We start from the raw sequence: 25,207 nt of genomic DNA on the forward strand, positions 1-25,207 counted from the left end.
AAATAAAATAAGAAATATTATGGTGACACATTGATGAGTAAATAAAAAAATTGTATCATTGTTGAGTAGCATTAAATTACTGGAAAGTTAAAACAAAGTTTAATGCTTTCTATATTCCCTTTCAAATCCAGTGCATTTTGTATACATTTTCTGGCAAGGTTTTTGTCTAAAATATTTCCTTTGTAAAACTTTTGTTTCCTTTTTTTTTTTTTTCCAGAGTACATTCAAATTTAAATCTGAGAGTGACATTCATCTGGCTGAGCACCATAAACAAGTGCTCTATGATGGGAAACTTGCAAGTAGCATTGCTTTTACTTATAATGCGAAGGCTACAGATGCTCAGCTATGCCTTGAGTCCTCACCAAAGGAAAATCCTTCAATTTTTGTGCACTCCCCCCATGCTCTTATGCTTCAGGTTTGTGATAGATGTTCTCCAATTACCCTTAGCTCAACATTATATGGATAATAAGAGGATTTGTGTGCTAGTGTACAAAAAGATGGCTAGTTTGTTTTATTTCGGCTCTTAATATACCTATCACTTCAACTGTTCTTTCTTTGCTCACTTTCTAGAGCAAAAAATTATTATTTCTTTGTTAAGAAATATATACTTCATAGCATAAGGCACAGTCTGCCATGATACTGAAATTTTTCTGTTTAATGTTTGCTTTCAATTAGAGTGACTGTAACTGAAACATAAATTATGAAAATAAGTTAAGAAAAGTCTGATTTAGTTTGCACTCAATTCCGTGTTAGTGTTCCCAAGTTATGTTCGTAGCTATCCTTTAAAATTGAAATTAACTGAGGTTTTTTCCTTTTATTTATGTATTTTATCAATTTAGGATGTGAAAGCTATTGTAACCCACTCCATTCACAGCGCAATTCATTCCATTGGAGGGATTCAAGTTCTTTTTCCTCTGTTTGCCCAGTTAGACAATCGACAGCTGCATGACAGTCAGGTGGAAACAACAGTTTGGTAAGCTTCTTTCAAGCAAGATAAAAACTAGATTAAGCTAAGAATTTTTCCGGTTTTGTTGTGAGAACATTTGATTGGTTTTCTTTTGTAAATGCTGTGACTTACATTTTACCCTTGTTTCTCTGAAAATAATATTTTTGAAAAATAGTTTACTCTAGAAATTTGTAAATTGCACTAATCTGATGATTCCAAATGGAACTAGCATAAAAATGATTGGTTTAAATAATGAATCCACATCACTCTAGAGTCTTTAAGGATAGTTTTGTGAGAATTTTTAATATTTCTTAAAGAAACCAATGTACTTTTACCTGACAGTGTAGTGTTGTGAACTTTCTCAAAGTCTGTGTCATTTTAATTCACACATAATAACATTCAAAACTGAGGAAAGATATCTTCTATATGAATACATGATCAAAAAGTCATAAAGCTATGATCAATTATTTTGAGGCCATATTATCATTGCAGCAGTGACTGGGGACACACCAAGAGAGTTGAAAACACGTGAAGTCTGCTCTGATTCTACAGAAGTAACCCCTTAGGTTGAAAATCTTGCACAGGTGTTAGATGAATGCTTCTGTGTGTAGCCTGCAAATGACTGCTTAGGAGTCTGTCAGTACCCACGCTGCCTTGTTCAAAGCTAGCTCAGCCATAGTTATTTTTGCAAAGAAGATCTCTTGCCACCTGCTCATCAAGGCAGGCTCTTATGCTAGTGGAAACACAGGGTATCTAAACTTGTCAGAACAAAGTATGTGGCCTAAACCTTTGGAGGTAACCAAACTGAAAAGGTAATGCTGAAGAACTGGTCCTGTATTTCACAGTAGGGTGGCATGTAACCAAACCTTGCTCGAAAACAGTATTTAGTGTAAGTGGACTCTTGTATTTGAATATATTTACAAAACAGATTCATAATACAGAGTACTTGTCTTTTATTTTACTGCTTAAAATACTCTGTTATTAATTTTTCTGTGTATTTTTTACTGCATTAGATAGTTCAGTAATAAATTAGTTAACTGAAAAATAATTAAATAATACTAAAATTGACAGTGATTTTGAAAAATTTAACTGACAGTGATACACTGGTATAACTTTTCATGAAAGATCACTTGTCTCAATCAAATTTAAGAAATCAATCAATTTTTTGAAGTTTTGTCAGTCTTCTGTTTTCCCCTTTGGTAACTCAAATATATGTAACTAAGATGGCTGCTGATTTTTATTTGTTTCTGTAGTGTCACAGATTAATGTATTTCATGAGAATATTTTAATACAATCTTTGAAGTAATGCTCCAGTCTTAAAAACAATGAATTCTACTTTCAAGAACTATACTGGTGCAAATTATTTCATTCAGTGTTAAAGACAGAAAAGCTGGTTGTTGTGTTGGTTCATCTGGGATGTTTACTTTTTTGTAGTCTATTTTCCAGTATGTACTTTCCATTGAAGTATTGTGAAGTAAGAGGAATAGAAAAAACAACACTTGGTTTGAAACAAAATTGGAAAAAAAAATACCTGTATGTTTTAATTTTCTGGCACAGCAGTAGGCAAAAATGCTTTATTCCAATTTATGGAAGATTATGTGTGTATGTGCCTATACATATGAATAAAATATATGTTAAATTCTTTAGGTAGCTGAATCTGTAATAAATGATAAAGCAATAACTAGGTCTGTTTAGTTTTAGAAGTCAAGATAAAGGCTGATTCTTCCCAAGTGTGTGGTCTTTCCAGTTAGAGTAAACATTCATAAAGTTCAATTTAAAATGTACAGAACATTTCTGGAGTTAGTTGAACTGTAAGTAGGAAAAAAGTTGTTCTTGAATAAATCAATGCATTTCATCTATAATTAGATTGTATTCTAAAAGGAGATCTGTAACTCATTGTGCTCTGTGATTGTACGAATGTAGAACAGAACAAGATGTGATCCTAACTCAGAAATATATTCAAAAGACTTTTAAGTAAATGGCTGCTTGATGAGATGTAACTTAAATTTTAACTTACCATGGTTTTGATGTATGTGTGTGTGTTATTTTCTTACATTTAATTTAATAGGATGTAAATATTGAGAAAAACAATAGTTTAAGTGACCCAAGGAAATAGGCAAATAAAGGAATAAAGATTGCTGAAGGCAAAGAAGAGATAATGGTGAAAGGGGGCTAAACATGAGTAACAGGGCTAAGTTTAAGATTCATTTATGGAGTAGAATAAGTGAAGAAGTATACATACGGAGTCCTTTCCTTCTTTACCCTTGTTTTTTGGTCTGTTCTCTATTTGATTCTTTCTAAAATGCAGTTGTTGAACTGTGTAAGATACTTGCTTATACCATCTTACCTATGAAAATCTATCTACAACAGCAGCAGAGGGCTGCACCGCCTCTTCCTGAAAAGTGGTTGTCATTCAGCTACTACAACCCATCTATTTTTATAAGCAGATAAGCTTTATGTCCCTTTGCCAGATGATGCTAATGGCAGTTGACCATTATGCTTGCAAAGAGTTGTTATGTTACTGTGGCTGTAGAACTTGCTTCTTCCTGCTGGCTAAGTGGAGGGACACAGACATTGTCCTTTAAATAGCTGTGCTGCCTTTTGTCTTAATGCGTTCCTGGGTGGAGGGAAGTGTAAGTAGCTTGATAGCCCTGTGTAAGTGTCCTAGATTTCCAGACTACTTTTCTGAATCCTTCTCACCTCCTTTTCTCCTGCATATATCAAAATCTGTTTAGTAAGTTCAAGGTTCTCAAATATTTAAATGGCATTTTTTTAACATTAGAATGGGCTGTTAACAGGACTATGAGTGAACATCATTTTGATCTACTTACAAATATAATCTTTTCTAAATTAATAGATTCATTGTAAATAAAACTATAAATTATAAAGCATGGCAGTGTGAATATAGCAACTTGGTGGTTTAATGGTATTCTTTGTAAATGTTCATTATTCCTGTAATGTGTATATCCCTGTGTGTCTTACCTACATCCTTCATGAGACCAAGTATTGAAATAACCTACAATTCTGCTTTTGAGCACAATACAGATTGTTATTCTCTCGTACGCTGAAATTAAAAGAATGGAAACTGAGTTCATTATATCTTAAGTAAGTTTTCTTAGATTAAGTGCTGCACCTATTATTCGGGAGAGGGGTCCCTCAACTTGACTGCCAAGACTGCTACTTTTCATCCTGCCTTTCAATACTCTGATTAGAATAGAAAATACAGCAGTTTAGAAAAATAAGGTGTTTATGTAATAAAAAAGAAATAGAGTGCTTTTTTCTGTTGTTGATACCTCTGATTCTACTATATGGGTAATATGATAGCGAGGACTTGCTTTGTTCACTTATGGTCTCTCATGCATGGTTTTGAATTCATTTGGGTCTGCTGATGACTGACACGCAGACAGATTCTGACAAGGTATTGGGCTTTTTGGCACTGACCCAGTTCCATCACAGAATAAATTACAAGTGTTAATTAAGATGAGATTGTTGCTTTGGACTGGATGATAGTGGGCAAATATTCGAAAGTAGAAGGAGCTGTAGCTGTTTCCTTAAATAGATGAAGTCATTCCAAGAATTATTTTATATACTTATTCTAGAAGTTGCTAACTGGCTTTCCTAGATGACATACACTAAAAACTAAAAATACTTTTACTGCTTATCATACTGATTAAATGCATTGCCTAGACCCACCTTAACTTTCTTAAAGGTGATATATACACCCACCTAAAATTTGTAGCAAAGTAAATGTAGGCATCTTTTCAGTTTTATTACTGACAGTACTTTTACTCTTTAATATAGGTATCTCTGCTACAGGGTATATTTCCCACCTATTGTAAGTCCATGAAATGGTAACATTGGTGAGGGGGGCAGCAGCTGTATTTCAAATCCTGTTATTCATCTTTTTTCTGTAAATGTTTAGTGTGTTTTGCTTTGACAATTAATATCTTGTACTCTTTTTTTAGTATTTTTTTATATTCAGTTGATGAGGTTTTGTGTCCCTGTCTGTAATCAGTAGTGTTGCTACATCTACTTTTTGCTTGATGAGTAGTTTGATAGGAAATAAGGAGTCTTGCCATCAGCTTCCACATATATGAAACAGCACAGCTTGATAGGTAATACAATTCGATGTCTTGAGATTTTTATTTTATTTTATGCTATTTTATTTTATTTTATGAAAATTTTGTGAGTTTCCAATAATTCTTAACAATGTCATTAGTTTTATAGAATTTAAGATCATGGTAGCAAATAAGATGAATACCAAGTAGTATCCTACCTACCTAAGCTGTCCTGTCGTACTGTCTTGTCTTTCAAGAATTTCCTCATTTGCAACAGCTGGCCCAGGTATATAAACCTGAGAGTAAATATAAAAGTCATCCTTTCCGAGGTCATTACATTTACCTTTGTGCCTCTGATGGAGCACCAAGTCCCAGTAGATAGCTGCCTCCAGTCCAGTCTACAATTTAGAGTTTGCAGAGTCGGGTGCTGATAACCATCTCCTCATGGGTTTTGAAGGGAAGGAGGCTAGATATCACACCTGAAATTTCACATCTCTAGTATAACCTGTGTTCAGATTAAATGAGTTGTAGTGGAATCTGCCCAAACTGTGACAGCAGGAAAACAAATCAGAGTGCCTGGATGATAGTTTATAATTAAAATATAATCACTGTATCTTGTGGCAGAAATCCTTTGTACTCACCCAAACTGCAGTACCTCCACAGCGTCCAGAAGATACAGGAGCTATTAAGGGTGACTAACTTATGACTGGCGTCTGTATAACAAAATGTTATGCCTGTAAGCAGTGGCGTGTAATGACTTGCCTCTAATTCTCCCACACACCTACTTATCTGACTCATGTTCAATGGCATGAGTTGAGATGAAATATGTTTAGTAGTCTTCCCTTATTGTCATCATCATATGTTAGGAGAAAAAGAAGTGGAAAAGGGAAAAGAAAGAAGTAGTTTCCACTTTCTCTCCAACAAGCTTGGAGAAAGAGAAAACCTAGTAAAACTGGAAGCTAAGGAAGCACTTCAGAGAGCTTCCATATCTGTAGCTCATGGGAACTTTCTCTCCATCCCCACATCTGTCCACATCTATGGTACTGAGTTTATCTTACCTCCAGCTTGGTTAGGGGAACCCTTCCTGGCTTTGCAGCACACAGACTTTAGTGGCCATGACTGACTAAGAATGAACGAACATGATTAATTAGTAATATAGTAGCAGAGCAATTGACTGCGTTCAGTCATGAACAAGTGTTTGATTTCATGCTTTAGCAGTGAATATAGCTTGATGAAAACCCTTTTTTTGTATTCCCAACCTATATTATAAGTGCAGTCATAACATCTTCTGAAATCCATGCTTACCCTTTGTGCTATGATTTTCTTCCTGAAGGAAGGAAGTAAGAAAGTGGAGAACATCTCACATCTGCTGTGCTAATATTTTGCTAATGCTTCTCCCTGAGGATTTCTGAGTCCATACTATGAAACATGTAGTAAATATTCTGGTGAAGCAACAAGTTACTTAATGAATCAGCCAAACTAATTTAAAACTTTAAAAAACTGTTAATAATCATTATTATTATTGTTATTCTTATTGTAATTCTTCATTATTTTATATAATTATTATTTCTTATTATTGTTCTTAAAATTATTATTTATCTCAATACAGCCAGTATTGTGTTTTGAATTTAAGTTAAGGGGCAAGTACCTTAGGATTATTTTTTGTTTAGAAACAAACCAGTAATTGTTGGTGTATGATTTTTCTTAATACCGATTTATCTGTTTATGCTAAGATTAGTTTTCAAAAGTTATCATATTAACAGCCTATGATGTAGTTAATTGTACAATCCTTTTATGTTGGCGAACCTGGAAATGCACATGAACATGGCATTTGTTCATAAAGGATCCTTCTCAAAGATAATCAGACAGAACAAATAACCTGCATCATTCTCTCTTACATAACCTCTTCAAGTTAAATCAACATACTTAAATCCTTATCGCTACATGCCTGCTCTGATTAAAGGTGCATTTTGTAATGCACAATCCAAGATGAAACTTAAAGTAATTAGGGTAAATTTTTCAGGAAAAAGCATCATAGAATCACGAAGTGCTTTGGGTTGGATGGGACCTTAAAGATCATCTAGTTCCAACCCCCCTGCCATGGGCAGAGACACCTTCCACTAGACCAGGTTGCTCAAAGCCTCATCCAGCCTCGCCTTGAACACTTCCAGGGATGGGGCATCCACAGCTTCTCTGGGCAACCTGTTTCTGGGCAACAAATTTCACTTTTATCTTAGTGGAGCAAATTACTGACTTTTAGGGCTTTCTTTATTCCTCCAAAGTCTTTGTTATCCGCATTTATTTGAATATATGACTGGTGTTCCTAATAGGATGCATCATTTGTAAGTGAAGTCATAGAAACTTGTTCCATAAGAATAGTTTATCTAAATTGTCCTGTATTTTGGCTCCACAAAACGGTAATAATTCACAAAGCAATAATAATTATTCTCTTAGTGGGAACTACCAGACAATTTAGAATTTGACAAAGGCTGTTCTTTCTTGCTCAATGATTGCCATAGCATAAGGAGTTTGTAACTCTGAGATTTCCACTGTGAGCTTCTGTTACAGGTAATATGAAAAGATTCTTTAAAATTCCCATATATATAAATGGGTAGAGATAATGAAATATTTATTTATGTGTGTAATTATTCTTATTTTTAATGAAGAAAGAAGTGTCATATTTTGGAATTTTGAAGACTGTTCTTTACAGAAGCTATTGTTTTTGTGAATATCTGTAGTATATTTTTTAGTTAAGGAGTAACATTGCGTGACTACTGACAGAGGACTGATGTTGAAACACTGTAATGTTGACACATAGTGATGAATTATTGAAACATAATATTTATTTATATTATGTCTATATATGAATTTGGATGAATGAAATAAGCTTGGTGGTATTTGTAACTTCACAGTGCATGTCATAAGAATAACTGTCTGGATTATAAAGGTAGGGACCTCACAAATACAATAAATACATATAGACATGAAAGCATCCTTAAGAACATGTACCAATCAGTGTATACTGTGAACACCAATTCTGTGCTCCTGTTTAATTTTTTTCTTAAGTCTTCACAAGGGACATGTATGTTTGAGGGGAAAATCAAGCAATGCTGAAACAATGTAATTAATCTTCAGTTTTTTACTTAACAGTATTCCAGAGGCTTACTGTCTCTACAATATGCTATTATTAGAGAATAAGCAGTATCATAACCATTGAAAATACAGAATCTTCATAGTCTGGTCTACAACTTTTTTTAGTGCTTCTTAGCACTGTAAAACTGTTTGGAAAATTTTGTCCTGAAATTAATTATATTTTCAGTAGAAATCATAGTTCTGTCTGATTTAGTGTTGGTTGACGTAAGTACTTTTGTTGTGTACCTGTATCTTAGCTGCACTGCAGAGAAACTGATCTGTTTTAGGCAGGGTGAGGTGTAGAGGAGATGCAGGAATGGGCTGAAGTATCCTTTATATCTGCCTTTGTATCTAGGGGAGTTGAAAATAGGCAAGAATGGAGAGAAATATTGTGTGGCAGTGCACAGAATTTTGCAAGTTTAATGTGGGTCCTGCAGCAATCCGATGCATTTTAGTTACTGGTAAGTTTGTTAAATTCTGTTTGAAAAATTGTTCATCTTAGAAGACAAGTCTTCTAACCAATATTATTTCCTCTGTGTCAACAGCAGCCTTTCTAAAAGCATAATTTTAGCAACCTGGTTCTGCTGATATATATTTTTATATTTAAAATCTTCAGCTATAATTTATTTTCTGCTGCTAAGATGACCTCATAAATTGACTGTCCTTAGAAATATGTTAGAAGTTCTGGATAGAGTCCTTTAAATTAGGCAGTCAGGTCTATAGAAGACTAAATTCTTAGAATGCAATATTGAGGAGAAAAGATGTGAGTGTGGATATATATACCCACGTGTGCACACACGCTTAAATCTTTGCTTGAGGTTAGTCTGAACGTGTGGGGAAAGAGAATTTTTAAAGACATTGGGAAAGCTTATCTGAGAATAGTTAATTGTTGTGCCTTCTTAGGTAGATTGAATGCTCGCTAGCATAAAGTATAAGACAGGTAACATAAAGTAAAAACAGTGTTTTGTAAAACAAACTGTTATCTAGTGTAGTTTCATTCCTTCCTTTCTCCTCCACAAAAATACATTTCACCTGAAATGAGTGTAAGCAAGATATCTGGAAAAAAAATCAGACTAAGCATGTAATCTGTTTTCTGCCTGTCTGATCATCATCATCTTCACGTAGTAGTAGCTTCAGTTCTGTATGTGCAGTGAGAATTTAAAAAATGCTTCCATTTTGATTTTGCAGTTTTTCTATCAGTTAAAATATCACAGAGCTTTTAATTGCGTTATTTCCTTCATAATGATGTGGACAAACTGCTAGTTACATTTAATTATGGTGGTAATTTTCATCAGTACTGTGCTCCTATACACCTCAAACTACTTTGTGCATCCGTGTGCCAGGTCGTTCTCCTTAACTGCTGCTTTTTCTGGTACTTGGAATTTTTTATGTGCGTGAAGGTGTAAAGTGTAATGATGCATGCATGTGTGCTATCCCAAGATTTGAATTACCATACACTACAGTTAAGTCCATTATTTATGGAGGCAATCTTGGATAATGCAGAAGGATTAGAAGCTAGCGTTACTGCTCTCGGACCTAAGCTGACTCTGCAGAGCTGGCTTGTGAAGTCTTTATGTGTCTGCTTCAGTAGATGTTAAAAGCCGTTTTGGATTTAGGAAAGGGCATAGCTCATTCACAGAAGTATTGGCTGAATTAATACGCTTTCCTGGAACTAGAAGGATTGGCATCATTTTGCAGTGACAGCGAAGGTAGCTCTTTGCAGAGCTAATGTGAGCAGGCAGGATGAATCAGTTCACCAATACCCAGCATAAAGATGATTAATATCTCAAAAGTGATATTTGGGCTCTATCTGCAGCTGAATTAATAAACACTGTTGATTCAGTCTTCCTTGCATAGAACTAGCTTGTATGTTTCTGTATCTGTGGCATAGTTAAATATTAACTGGCCACTGATGATTTCTGCATTGACTGGTGTGTTTTATATGTATTTAAAAAGAAGAAAAGAGAGAAAAATCATTATTGTTAGGATGTCAGTGTGTCTTCTAACTTATATTCAGACCTCTCTTGAATTTTCTAACAATTGTGTAGACTTTATATTTATATGAGATAAGAATAACTCCAGCCCATAAGTTTACATCTAAGTTCATAGAATGGACAAATAGGCTGCAATACAAAGAAAGAGGCTTTTGATAAATTACTTAGAGAAGTGGAAGTAGAACCTGTTAAGTTTAAGTCTGGTGCCATGTTCATGATGTAACAATCTTTTAAATCCATTTAAAAAATATCTTTCTTTTACTTTTCAATGTAATATTAATAGTATTTGTTACTGTAATTTAGGTCCTAATCCTGCAAAGATGCATGCTGTTTCTTAACTTCATACAAAATGGGGTTTCCTCCTAAATCATAGAACCACAGAATGGTTTGGGTTGGAAGACCTTAAAGACCATCTAGTTCCAACCCCCCTGCCATGGGCAGGGACACCTTCCCCTAGACCAGGTTGCTCAAAGCCTCATCCAGCCTGGCCTTGAACACTTCCAGGGATGGGGCATCCTCAGCTTCTCTGGGCAACCTGTGCCAGTGCCTCACCACCCTCTCTGTGAAGAACTTCTTCCTCCTATCTCATCTAAACCTCCCCACTTTCAATTTAAACCCATTACTCCTTGTCCTGTCACTACAGGCCCTTGCAAACAGTCCCCCCCAGCTTCCTTGTAGCCCCTTCAGGTACTGGAAGGTGCAATAAGGTCCCCCCAGAGCCTTCTCTTCTCCAGGCTGAACAAGCCCAACTCTCTCAGCCTGTCCCCATAGCAGAGGGGCTCCAGCCCTCTGAGCATCTTCGTGGCCTCCTTTGGACTCGCTCCAACCAGTCTATATCCTTCTTATGTTGAGGGCTCCACAGCTGGATGCAGCACTCCAGGTGGGGTCTCACCAGAGCAGAGTAGAGGGGCAGAATCCCCTCCCTCGACCTGCTGGCCACACTTCTCCTGATACAGCCCATAAGGTTACCAAATCATAAGATTACTCATAAAGGATGGTAATAAGCACCATATATATGGAGTGTTTTTTGACGTATTCATTTAAAAAAAAAAACAAACCAACCAAACTACTTTCTAAATACAAAACTTCAACCATTTACATGAGCTTCTTATGGATTGTCATGGAGTAAAAATGATGAGTATCTCATTTTAAATGACAAATACAATAGAAACTTTCAGTCAGGGTAAGAAAAAATTGGTACATATAACCTGGTTTGAAATTGATGTGACAGCTTGACAGGTTGTTTTGATAAAAGCTTTAGAGTCCTGTAAATGGATATTATCTGTGTTCTTTTACTGCCGACACTCTGTGGAGCTTTCTGTATGTGATTTTAGCCTGATTATTGTGACCATTCAACAATGAAGCAAAACAAGGCACTATTTCATGTTCACAGCATGTACTTTGCCTACATCGTGTACTTTTCGCATGGCAGCCTTGCTCACCAAATAGAATGGATTTTGTTTTCCTCAGCACATTGGTTATTTTTTGGTGCTGGCATGGATTAACCAATCTCAATAATTACTTCAAAGTAAAAGGTTGTATTTGGAGAGCAAGCGACCTTTTAGCTGGCCAGATACTGTAAGTAAGGTTGAAAATTATAAACTGCAGATTGGGTATTTCCTTTAATTCACTTTTTCATAGCTGCAGAAGCCACAGTTCTCACCCTTGCCTGTGCCCACTACCTGTGTGAGAACTTTCATGGTTGCAGATATTTCTCTGTACAGCTGGGAAGTGTTGTACCCGTTTTATTTTTAGAAAAGGAATAATGACTTCGTGTCTGTATTGTATACGCAGTACAATGCCTTCTGTCACCTAACGTTTTGAGACACTTGAAAAATAATTTTAAACATTTCCTCTCATAAATGGTTTTAGTTTTTTCTTTTTCTCCTTTTCTGCTGGGATTTTCAGCAACAGATGAGTGTATTTTTCTTTCCCTCTCACCACCCAAGAGTCAATTGCGATTTTTTTTTTTCCCCATGGTACATTGATCTGTCATGTATTTCCATTGTTTCACTTTCTTGCCGAGTCTGCCCCTGAAGTCTTTCATATCTCTTCTGTTTCTAAACTGCAACCTTTTCTGAATGCTATTTTTTCCTCCCTGTGCTTTATGAGTGCTTTGCGTATGGATGCTACTGGGATAGGCTGCTGGGTGATTTCCTTTTTGCCTCTGGATTCTCTCTGTGCTTTCCTAACTGGATGAAAGTGATTCTCAACCTTCATTTGGTCAGGCCTAGGCATTATTCTCATTTATGGTCTGGAGAAGGTATGAAGGAAGTTCTCCAGCCTGGTGTTGCTCCACTGTGATTCGTGGTGGGCATCGCTGCCCGTGTGCATGTTCAGCCATTGAATGCCTCATTTCTGCAGTAGTAGTGATTCTAGGGACTGAAAAGTGTGGAATGATGATATACCTAGTGGCTGCAAATTTTGCTCTTTAGCAGTCACTCTGGATGGTAAAATGGTTGACACAGCCCCTGCCTGGATCATTCTAGCACTGTCAGCTGGATCCCACTCATCACCTCCTGCCTCGTCCAACTGCAAAACCTTTGGCTAGAACTGCAAGCCGCAGGACTGGATGTTGAAATCCTGGGATAGTCCTGGTCAAATCAGGAGAGCTGACAAAATGATTTTGTACTTCTGTTTGAATATGAACTCCCACTCCTACCATTCTTAATAGGTGAACAATCATTGGAGAAATTTGTCAACAGAAAAAGTAAGATTTGTATTGTTTCGAGGAACTCTTCACCACCTTCAAGCCTTTTTCTGTTCATTTAATAGCCAGTTAATTTTGAGAATGTAACAGATTGACTTTTCTACATTTTTAATCCAAAAAAATGCTTGTTCTTTACATGCAGTGCTACCCTATTGGCTTTCTTGGTTGAGCTTCTTAAGAGTTCAGTAGCCATGCAAGAACAAATGCTTGGTGGAAAAGGCTTTCTGGTAATTGGCTACCTCCTCGAAAAGGTACGTGTGGAGGGGGGTTTTAGCTTTGCTCTTAGTATTTCTAGTATCGTTGTGGTATTTTCAATCATTTAGCTCAAAGGAGTGTTGGAATAAAATGTATTTCTGATATAAAATCACAAGGAGTCTTTTTGTCTTTCCTAAACTCTTATATGCCAATATTTAAAGAATCCATTTTCTGGAGTTGATTCTGTTTGTCTAATTTATGTTTTTACTTTAGATATTTTTGTGAATCACTTCAATGTATTTTCATTAGTGTTTTTCCACTCCTATGCCCCAGACACTTGTTCAGGAAAGTTCTCTTGTTCCCAGTTTCTACAAATTTATCACAGGACATGTCGTAATTTAGGTTTAAATTTCTTTTTTTGCATATGCTAATAAAAATTAAGTTAATCTTCTGTGACTCAGTTCTGAAACTGTGGAAATAGTTTCTCTGTGTCTTGAAGAAGAAAAAACTGTAAAATAATTTCATTTCTGAAAAAGCAGTTGCAAGGGGCATTTCCTTGCTCATTTTCAGACATGCTGAGTTTTCACAAAACTGAGATTCAGTTCAGATGCTTGTCTGAGGAACAGTACCTGCCTCCTGGCCTGAAGCCATCCTGAAACCCTGTTACTGTGATTTAATAATCTGAAAACAAACTACTGTCAGCTGTACTAAGATAGTAATACTCTCACGATTGAATCTCATGGCTCTGACATTCTGGAATGTCTGCTACACTATTTTTCATTAGTATGTGGTCGGTATAGCAATCATGAGAAGTTACAGCCAGGGCTTTGTAGTTTCTGATAGTGACATTAAATAGCAATAATCTCACCTTTAAAAATGTACTGAATTTTGAAGAAGAATGATAAATAGTTTCTCACATTCTGCCTCCTACGTTATTTTCAGGTAGGGAAATACATTCTTACAGTAGAAAGACTTTACCTCCACTGAAGTAATACCTAAAAGCAGATTTTCTATGCTTCTCTTTTCTGTACCAGGCAAGTGTGATTTAGTATGTTGAAGGACTAGTCTGAGGTGTTTGTTTTGTTTTGTTTTGTTTTCCAATAGTAAGTTTTCTTGTCACATAAGCAGAATGAATTTACGTAGCTGTTAGCTCCAATTCTCTAAGTTATATACAGGCAGACTAGTGAGCCCTCATGGAGTCCCTTTCTCTTGAATAGAGCTCTGTGGTTTATGTATATTGAAAACATCCAGTTAGAATGTTGTACATTAAATTTAAAAAAAAAAAAAGTTCTAATTGATGCGTGCTACAATCATTAATCTCAGGATATGTGAATATTTAACGATTTCAATTGATTTCTGTCGCAACATAATTCTTACAGCATATGCTGTTTCTGGGGCATTTTTATGATATATTCTCCTTAGTTGCAGTTTTTCAAAAGGATATATTTTATTTTTTCACTATATGCTTGTCTTCAGTTGGCACATACATTGAAGGAAAAATCCTTTTGTTTCCTAGCCAGGCTCAATTTTATTATTTGTACATTATCTGTTGTTCATTTGCATGTGATCAAATACTTCAGAGAGGACAGAAAGCTTTTTATTTTCTGACTTGAACTTCAAAATAACATTTTTATTCTTATTAGTTGCAGACTATTTATTTTGAATTGTGATGTACATGCCAAAGGAAACTCTGCATCCAGACTGAACTTGTATTACTGACAAATTGACTTCACTTCTAAAAATAACAAATCTGCATATTCCCAGACTGTACTTACAGCATTCAAAGAAAATGGAACATTTTGTAGAGAAGGCAAGGAGAAGGATGTTTAGAAGTTTTTCCTATTAGGTCCTTTTGTTAACTTGGTATATAAGGAAGTTTGTTAAAGTCCACATGCTTTGTTACAGCATAGGAGCAGGTCTCAACAGTAATTTTCTAGCATAATGCTATGAAACTGAAGGACTCTCTTGAAATTTGAGGAAACCTGGAAACCAACTCCTTCAAATGCCTGCTTACGTTTAGGGAACAAAAGCAAGTGTACCCGTCGTTTTTTTACATACTGAGACACCCAATTTCAGTATGACAAATAATTAACTAAAGAGTTAAGGACTTCAGATGAAGTTTTCAAGGCACCGTGCTAGAACATGTAGAATCATGACCGGATTATAATTTTAAAGCACCCAAACAAATAAACTCCCCTCCCCCCAAAAAAAATTAAAAAAAAAAGGAAAAAAGGGAAAAAGGCTTTAACTTCTTATTGATGAATATTTTTAACTTGTTAAATGTAGCCCTTAGAAAGACAGTGAATATTATCAGAAGTTGCATATTATTACAAGTTGCTGATAATTTGTTTCTGACTTTCTTTTCATATTCAGTGACATAAAAACATATGAGTTTGCATGTATTTAGTAAAGATAAGCCTGGTAAAAATGTCACTTCATATTTCTGCTGTAATTATATTAAGGAATAAGTTTTTTCATTATGTTTGTTCTTTCTGATTATTTTTCCCCAGTCATCTAGAGTTCATATAACCAGAGCAGTTCTGGAACAGTTTTTATCATTTGCAAAATATTTGGATGGATTGTCTCATGGAGCACCTCTACTGAAGCAATTATGTGACCACATCCTTTTTAATCCTGCTATCTGGATACATACCCCTGCAAAGGTAACCAGACACTTGAATGTTCCAAAGCTTCTAAAATGAAGTGAAATACTAGTTTTCTTTTATATTGTGGTAATAGCAAAGATTTTTTAGATCATGCCACCTATGCCATGCTTAACTGTATTCTCCAATGTCTTTCATAAGTTCCTTAAAGCATTTACATTCTTGGCTATAGTTCTGACTAATTTGTTAAATAACTTTTCCCAGAAACCCAGCCCGTTTCTCAGTAGTTGCATTACATTTTTTTCCTAAAGGCTAAGCATAAAAGTATGTATTCTTAATTGTAGCAAAAGATGGGATATCTTTTGTTATACATTCACACAAGCTTTCATTTTCATTTGAATTATGTATTTTGGTTTCGTAAAATCTATGAAAAGTTATTGTTCATCTCTGGTAAAAATGAACTAATTTTTTTTCCTAAATAATCACAGTTGAGGAATGTAGACCAAAATTAAAAGTGGTGTAGTCCTAAAATCTGAAAATAGATACTTTTAGTATTAAAAAAAAAAAAAAAAACAAAAAAACCAAAACAGGATAGAAAACAAACCAGTACATTTATCATGACTTAAATGATAGAATCACAGAAAATTTAGTCTGGATGGGACCTCTGGAGGTCATTCCGGTGTCAGTCCAGTGTCTGCCCTGAATAAAGTTCTAATTAAATTTTAGTTTCTTGTATCATATCCAAAATAATACAAGTTAAGGTTACTAATACAGAAATTACATTGATGTGGATAACTATTTCATTTTCAGGTGCAGCTGTCTTTGTATACCTACTTGTCAGCTGAATTCATTGGAACTGCTACGATCTATAACACCATACGCAGAGTAGGAACAGTACTGCAGTTAATGCACACACTGAAATACTACTACTGGGTGGTTAATCCTGCTGATAGCAGTGGCATTACTCCTAAAGGATTAGGTAAGTGCAATGTGTGAGAAAGAGAATATGAGCATTTCTTGTATAGGAAGAAGATTTATGATGTAAAGGTATGAAAGCTCCTTGGATCCATGGACATGGAGGTAGGTAAATGGAAATCATTGGTACCAGTGGTCAACAGCAAAATGACTGTGCAAGTACATTTGGTGTGTCACAAACCTATGATGATAACTCCTTATGTTTATATGTATTATCAGAAGATTCCAACTTTGGTCTTCACTGACATAACATATACTTAGGTGGCCATACGTTAAGAAACATATTAAGATCACTGATTTTTCTTCTTCTGTTACAAAGAGGAAATGTTAAGTGTATTTCATATGCCAAATAAATCTTTCTGAAGCTTGAATGACTGATAGTGTTAGGTGACCTTGAAAACAGGGTGGAAACTTCTAGTTCTCACTGCTGGGATCTCTGAAGCTGTATTTCCAGTTTAATGATATTTTTTCTCAGCCCTTACAAAATAGAGATTGATTTAACTTTGCCTACAGTCATGAGCTTAGCTTAGCTCAGGAAGCATTGAATGACAGCAACAACAAAATACAATAATAATACCCTCTAAACGCTGCATGTAACAGATGTGTATTAACCAAAGCATCAAATCATTCTAATCCTATACACCCCAGCTGTAATGTCATTACATTTAGCTGACGACTTGTGTAAAGTAGGGAGGATTTGGCGGAAAGTCTCTTAAAAATTAATTGATGTAGGAGAACTTATTAATTATCTTTATTCTGTAACTATTACTGTCATGCTGAGAAACTGAATAATTTGGGTATCTTTCAGTGCTGTCACTTATCCAAATATTTAAGAATGTGAGATATATAACATAAGTTACTGGATAATTCTTCATTTGTAAGTGAGTTGTATGCATAGAGTTTTTTCTTCTATTATTTTTTTAATAAATAAAGATAGAAAGAAAAATTCTTATCCTAGATTAGGTATCCTAATCCTACTCCAAGTTGTAATTGTTGAGGCTCAAAGAAAAAGCTACTGTTGGAGCTGGGACCTCATTTATAGTTCTCTCATTGTCTAATATTAGATGAACTATATTATTCATAAAATTATTAAAATATGCTTTAAATATACCTAACAAAAGCACACTATTCATTTGAGTGAAAAGTTTGTAAAATCAGATTATGAAGATTAACTGTGGTGTTTACTTAATAAGTCAGAGTTTTTTGTTCCTGATAAAATAGGTTATCCAATTAACATTAATTCTAGATTCTCTCTGCAAAATAGAGTTAAGTTCAATTTTGGTACTTACAGTGAAGGTGTCTCCATCTGAACTGGATGTGGAATGCAACAGTCAGTTTCCTGAATGTCGGCTTCTAGCACCATTTTAGTCTTTAGCCTTCCAGAAGGATGGAGATGTCCTGTATATCCTGCATCAGATGTCTTTGTTCTGCATAGATATTTTGGATCACTTACGGCATGTCAAATCACACTGATAGTTTAGGAAGCTGTGTCCTACCCCCAGACAACAGACCCTTGAAAACTCTGTAGTTTGAAAGGTAGTTTTTTCTAGATTACACTGGCCATATTGGTTAGATCTCCATTGACTTCAGTGGAAGGTTAGAAGTTGGTCTCACGTGTCGGCAACTACTCTGTAGATGTCTAAAATTAGGGTTAACTGAATCCTACTCCAGGATTGACTTTATCCAGTTTTATGCTTTCAGAGTGCTACTCTGCTGTCCTGCTGCATAGGTACAGCTTTACCATCAGACAAATTCAGCTTATTTGAGTTCAGTGAGGATTTAGGGGGTATTAAAACTCAGCTGGTCAACTTATAAGACATACATTCTATTTGTGACTATTTGTGCTGGTTTTGCCTGGGATAGAGTTAAATTTCTTTCTAGTAGACTTTATGAGGCTGTGTTTTGGATTTGTGCTGAGAAGAATGCTGATAACACTGATGTTTTAGTTATTGCCAAGCAATGTTTATATTAAGCCAAGGTCTTTTTCAGTGTCTCATATTGCACTTGGGTTCCCAACTTGTTCTATACAAGACGCTGAGAGGAGAGACAACCAGGACAGGTGACCTAAACCGACCAAAGGGATATTTCATGCTACAAGATGTCATGCTTAGTGTATAAACTGGGGGGAGTTGTTGGGGTGGGTCGCTGCTCAGGTACTGGCTGAACATCAGTCACTGTTATTATTAGTAACGGTAGTATAATTATTTTATTTCAATTATTGAGCTGTTCTTATCTCAGTCCATGAGGGATGAACAAAGGAAGGCAGGGACGTTTGGTGTTATGCTGTTTGTCTTTTGTCAAAGTAAATGTTACACATGATGGAGCCCTGCTATCCTGAGATGGCTGAACGCTTGCCTGCTGATGGGAAGTGGTGAATGAATTCCTTGTTTTGCTTTCCCTCTGTGTGGCTTTTGCTTTACCTGTTAAACTGTCTTTATCTCAATCTCAAGTTTTCTCACTTTTACTCTTCTGATTGTCTCCCCCTTCCTGCTGTGGGGAGGGAGTGAGCGAGCAGCTGTGTGGTGCTTAATTGTTAGTTGGGGTTAAACAGCATCAGTCCTTTTAGGCACCCAAACATAACCTCATATTAGCTACTATCAAGAAAATCAACTCTATTCCCAGCCAAAACCAGCAAACTGTTGAATGACCAGCTGTCATGAGGTAAGGTTTCCAGGTGTCAACCATATTTGCACATAGACAGAGTCCTGGAAAATTGTTTAACCTGCTTGAGACTGTAAGTTTGATAATATTGTCTACTTATTATTGCTGTAATTCTTTTTTTGTTTTCCTTTTTGGGGTGATGTTTTGAGTTTTTAATTACAAAATTCCTGTACTTCTGTGTCATGATACTACTACCTTACAACACTTGGAAAATGTATTGCTGATTACAGACTTCCCTCTGGCTAGGCTTGCTCTTTTGTGGAAACAGTGTGACATTTCTTTCTGGAGGAGCTATGGCTTGTTTTTATCTTGCCCAGATCTGCCTCTCTGCAGTTAGCTGTATTTTTGCTGCATTTGTATGTGTAATGCCAGCTTAATTGCTACAAAAAAATACATAATGTATTCAACAAAATCTGAACAGAAGGCATGGGTGCACAAGGACACAAAATTAGGAATGAGAAATGAATCAGTTAACTATAAATTAACATACATATGGCTGTTTTATTTCCCTGCATTTTATTTAATTCTTACCTATTTAAAGGATATAGTACATTCTTTTCTCATTTATGTCAATTCCAGACAATATTCTGTTTTTCTCAGAAAGGTAACCAGATAATGCAAATTTCTGGTTATTTGGTGTAACAGTGTGACAGCCAAAATCATAATTACTAAGGTACTACTTCATACAGTAGTTGGCAAGGGTTTTGATAAACTGTGAGGCCATGCACATTTTCAAAATATATGTTATTATCCACTCTATATGAATTATCTCTTTTTTTTTCTTTAGTTATTTTTATAGATAAACTTGACTTTTTTTAAGGTTAATCTCAACTTCTTTCCTTGTGCCTTATCCTCTTCCTTCCTTCCTGTTGCTTCAGTTACAGAAAGTCCCATGTAATAGATACGATTATAAGAAACTATTTTGTAGTTCTCTCTTTCCTGTCTCTAAAAATGGCTTTCCTTGTGTTGAGTTGAAGAATGACAGCTTATCGGGAAGGAAGATCAGTGACCTAGCAATGGATGTGCAAATCCAGCATAGCTAAGGAATTCTCTCCATGCAAATCAGAACTAGGACTTTTTTACTATTATTTCACAGGCAGCTTCTGCTTCTGACTAATACAGCTTAATAACTGTGGTGATTTGCAAGCAAATGACTGTGGAAATACAATAATTGCTGAGGTGATGGGTTGCTAAATTTAATTTCACATTAACTTAATGTCATATTAGGTTTTTTTAACAAATTAACATTAACTACTTTTAATTGACAAAATTCCTGAAAACTTTTCAAAATGTTTAATCACCTGGATATTGCCTCACTTCACCAGATGCTCTTTCTTTTAACATTAAGTGCAATCTGTCAGTGTGATACTCAGGTTTGACTGAAACAGGCGTACAGTCGTAGAGTAGTGTAAGTAGCTGTAGTTCATACAACTAATGCTTTTTTCTTTCCACCTCTGTTTTCATCAACTTGTAACTTAATTAATCCTAGTATTTCAAAATCTAACTGTTCCAGGATTTTGGTTTTCAGTTTATTTTTATTAGCCTGAATACAGCCACTACTGCCACATGTAGCTGGCAAGTTTATAATTTGTTAAAATGCAGAATAATGTGTAAACAGATGTTTGTGAAAGTAAGAAACATACACTGTAAAAAATACAATCATGTAAACGTTAGATTGTTGTATTTTAAATAATATTTGATATTTCAAAATGGAAGAACAAGACCCATTGTCTATAAACAGTAATTTTACTGTAAGAAATAGAAAAATGTCATAATGCAAGAAAATGGCATATGATATTCCTTTATCAGAGGCAACTGAAACTTTCAGCTAACTTGACATCAGGCTTTTCAGATCTGAAGAAGAGTTTAATGAAAATCTTGCCACTATCTGAAATTTGACTCTATGTGTTATAGTGCCTTCAAATAATTTGCTGACATATATAGAAAGTAAGCCTATTCATGCAGGCATTTTAGTAGTGTGATGTTTTCTTGTCTTCTAGACATAGAATTTTTTATGCAGAGATACTGAAACCCTTTTTAATATTAGTAGTTTGATCCACTATTACTTGCAGACAGTTAGTCTGCTTTAAGGTTTTATTGTCTTTGCTTGTCTTAATAAAGCACAAATTGAGTGAGTTTTCTCTACTGCCAGTTTATTATACCATGTTTAAAGCCAAAGTGGCTCAATATTGAAGCTTGCCATTTGGCTAATGCTGTTTTCTTAAAAAATGAAAGTTTTCACCTTGCTTCTTCTGGTATTCAGCTTATAAAATAGGAGTCATACATGTTTTGAAATATTTGAAAGGCTCAAATATTTATTTCAATTTTGGGTTTGTATATTCTCTTTTGTTATTGTTTTACTGTTTCAAATTGGTATTTCTTGGATACACATAGATTCACAGAATGGTAGGGGTTGGAAGGGACCTCTAGAGATCATCTAGTCCAACCCCCAGCTGGACTAAATTCAGTGTGCTAAATTCTGTAAACTAAATCTCTATTTTTCTGTTTCATTCTGAAGGCTTAGAAACACTTTTTCAAAATGTATACTTATCAGCTTGCCTGATAATTATTCTTAGTAGATTTTACATCTTAGATAGAGATACACATAGTGGAGGCAAGTTTTCTGCTTCAAAATTAGGAGTTTTGCTTTCTTTTTTTGTATTGTGTTTGTGTTGGGGTTTTTTATATTAAATTACCAGATAGAAATAGGTGGCAGAACAAAAGTGACTTGTGTTTTATTAAGACCATATTAAAGGTAAACTTGCAAAATAATTCTTATGTCGGGAAGAGCAGAAAAAGTCAAACCATGTTCCACAAGAAAGAATGTCCAAACTTCATTATATTTAACATTTTACACTTGAACTATGGTTATAGCTATTCACTTGATGTGCAACATGCATGCCTTTAACATTTTGTTAAATCATACAGGTGGGAGAAGATCATAGGTTGCCCAACAGTTGCAGCATCTATAGACACAGGGAAGCAGGCATTTGAGCAAAAATTATTTAAGATTATATTATTTCTTTCTGTAATAATTTCTTTTTGTGGATTTCAGGAATGAATAAGAGGATAAGTGGGGAGAGATTTAACTCTCTCTTGCTGTGGTAGATGGTTTATTTCAGTGATAATACTTTAAGCTGCCAGAGATGTCTTAGCATTATGTTACCAGCCTTTCTTCTTCTTTGATGCTTCATCTTTTCCAAATATATACTAGACTGACATTTAAAGAAAAGACAAGCTGTGATTGTCTTTCAGAAGAGGCAAAACAGACATATTTTTAATTATCAGAGCAACAGAAAAATTTGGATACACTGTTTTCACATTCGAATGTCTGTGAAGTGTTCGATAGTTTAACATCTTTTTAAACGTATTTAAAGAAAAAGAAAATTATTATTTACTTTAAAAAAAATCTCCACATTGATAAATTAATTTTATGCATACTTCCTGTAAATTTAAGAGACATCTTATTACAGCCCATCAGGATATTTATGCCTTCAAAAATCTTCATTGGAATTACTTACCAACTGCATGGCATTCTGAAAATACCGATGGACCAACAGTGGTGAAGTAATGAGAAAGCGTAAAATGAAGGCAATAACATAAAAATAAACTAAATATTGTGGAGTTTTCCCCCTAAGAAAAAATAACGTAATTAAACTCACTGTTTACTCTCAGAAATGGATTGTGCTAAACTGTCATTTTTGAGCCTCTTGAGGAGCTTCCCTATGAAATACTTGAGGCTTCCTAGTTTTATGAGGGAAATATGTATTTCAGTTCCAGAGGAGTGTAGTTCATTCTTGAGCAGCTGGCCAAGCATCTCTTTCTCTCTACTAGTGTTTCCTGTGTGCTTCCCAGCTCTTACTCTGAATGGACCTTTATGAGCAGTATCTTGCCTCCTGCTAGGGAATGCACTGTTGTTAATGTCTAAGTGAACTCATGTTAGAGTTTTCAAGAACATTTTCCATGTCCAGTATTTTTGAACATGAGCTAGAAAAGTGGGGATTATGAAAATTATTATAAGGAGAAGGTCATTATGATATTTCTTTTTGTGGATAGAAAAAGTTGCACAGAATTATTTGAAGGGCTGTGTTAGAGTGGAACTCAGTTCTCCTTAGCTTTGCAACAGTAAGTTGGTCCTTCTGCAATCCACATAACATGATGTTATTTATGCATGTGTGGAGATAAGATTCTGCTCTCTGTATCATGTTTTATTAATTTAAGGAGTAGAAAAATCATGCTTTTTACATATAAAAAAGCCAGATGGAAGAATGTTGCATTTGATTGCTTGTAGAACTTAAAACATAATGTTTTATTCCCAAAGACAGGATTAGAAATCATTATTTTTGTTATTCAAATCTCCCAATACGTTTTTTTATATCAGTACTGATTGTACTTTACTCTGAATCTGTTTACTTACTCACTCTTAATTAGTTCTGTTTTATGCCCCTATAATTGCTCTGTGCTGCAAGGATGAATTGGATACATTTTTTTCATTTATTTTTTTCTGGATAAAGCTGGCTAACTATCATTATGAGTGTATAATAAAAAAAATCTGATGCAAATCATGTGCTGTCTGCAATAAATACATACATAAAAAATCTAAAAGCAGGAAATGATTTAGTGACTCATTCTGGTGTGGGAAAAAGGGAGGCATCCTTTCTCTTTGCCATTTAGCAAGAATATTGCTTTTTTGTATCAGGGTTTTATGGTTGCTGTACCAGATCTTAAAGGGATTATCTTTGTTGTTGATTTGGTTTGGGTTTGGTTCTAGTCTTTAGCAGTGCTGTTTATCAGTTTGTGAGTGGTGGAGACACTGAATTATCTGTATCCAGTGATGGGCAGAAAAATCAATACACAATGAAGAAAACTACTTTTCAGTGTTTGAGTTGAAAAACAAGATCTACATGTCTCTCTTTACCTCACTATATGTGTGTATAACTTACATGTTTTAATTATAGTATACCTTTGTTTGGTCAATAATGCAAATTTTTTTTAATAAATCTTCAAGTAGTAATGAAGGTTTTCAACTAGTAATGAAGACAAAACGTGTGTTAACATAAAAATTATAGTGGCAAATACATTTTATGTAGCTGTGCAAGTTCCAAAATTAATTAATTCCAGTCAGTTTGTATCAGATGACTGTCGCATTACTATTACTATACCTTTATTCCCCTCTGTAGCTGCCTGCTGGTTATGTAGCTTCCGGTTTCCCCACTCTCTCTTGTTTTTCTGTACCATTCCTCTTTTAATTTTTCAAACTAATAAAGTCTTTTGGGTAGAGGCTGTCTCTTTTCTCTGATTCTAATGTAGTGAAGCTTCAAGGCACAACAAAAATATAGGGAATAAATAGTACTGGAGGACTGAAGGGAAAAGGACCAGTTTGCCTTCTTGGCATATAACCTGCGAGCATCAACTCCTTTGGTATCTTCTGCGTGTTGAACTTTTTTCAGGTTTCTCACACATCACCAGAGAAAGTAGTGGGTATAGGAATAAGAAGTATGAAACTCAGGTGTCTTTGAACAGGTTCCCAGTTAATTTGGGATATCTTCTTTTTAATCCCTCCTTAAAATTTTTGTTACAGAGATGCTTTGTAGAGCTCCTCATTGCTTTATTGTTCTGTTTTCTGTTTCCTTAATTACAGTATTCCAAAAAAGACAAAATGCCTCAGTTTTTAAGCCTGGTTTTCAGATACCATTTGATATTGAATCCCAATAAAGTGTAGGAGAGTGTGCAAAGAAACAGATTTTTGTGATGCAGTTAGAGGAGTTGAATCTGCATTTGAATTAGGGAAAAAGAAGTAGCTGTTGGCTAGAAGCACATCATTGCCATAAAAACACATGCTGTATTTAATGTAGTTGCAGCTAGTACCAAAAAAAAACCAACTTACTTCTATTTTTACAATGAGAAATAGATGATATTTCATCGTACCATTA

At 35.1% G+C, this 25,207-nt stretch overlaps 1 protein-coding gene across 1 annotated transcript in view; it reads left to right on the forward strand.

Annotated features, from left to right (window-relative positions):
* Window positions 1–217: 217 nt before the first annotated feature.
* The window catches only part of NBEA (neurobeachin), a gene marked incomplete at its 5' end in the record, with an annotated part of 91,589 nt that continues 66,599 nt past the window's right edge, over window positions 218–25,207 (forward strand). The window contains 5 exons of the mRNA XM_010158354.1: window positions 218–415; window positions 840–973; window positions 12,983–13,091; window positions 15,546–15,698; window positions 16,449–16,617. Coding sequence (XP_010156656.1) covers window positions 218–415; window positions 840–973; window positions 12,983–13,091; window positions 15,546–15,698; window positions 16,449–16,617 — 763 coding nt within the window. The remainder of the gene's footprint in view (window positions 416–839; window positions 974–12,982; window positions 13,092–15,545; window positions 15,699–16,448; window positions 16,618–25,207) is intronic.

This window comes from Eurypyga helias, unplaced genomic scaffold (genome assembly GCF_000690775.1).
Source record: "Eurypyga helias isolate BGI_N326 unplaced genomic scaffold, ASM69077v1 scaffold9599, whole genome shotgun sequence".
NCBI classification, from domain to species: Eukaryota; Metazoa; Chordata; class Aves; order Eurypygiformes; family Eurypygidae; genus Eurypyga; species Eurypyga helias.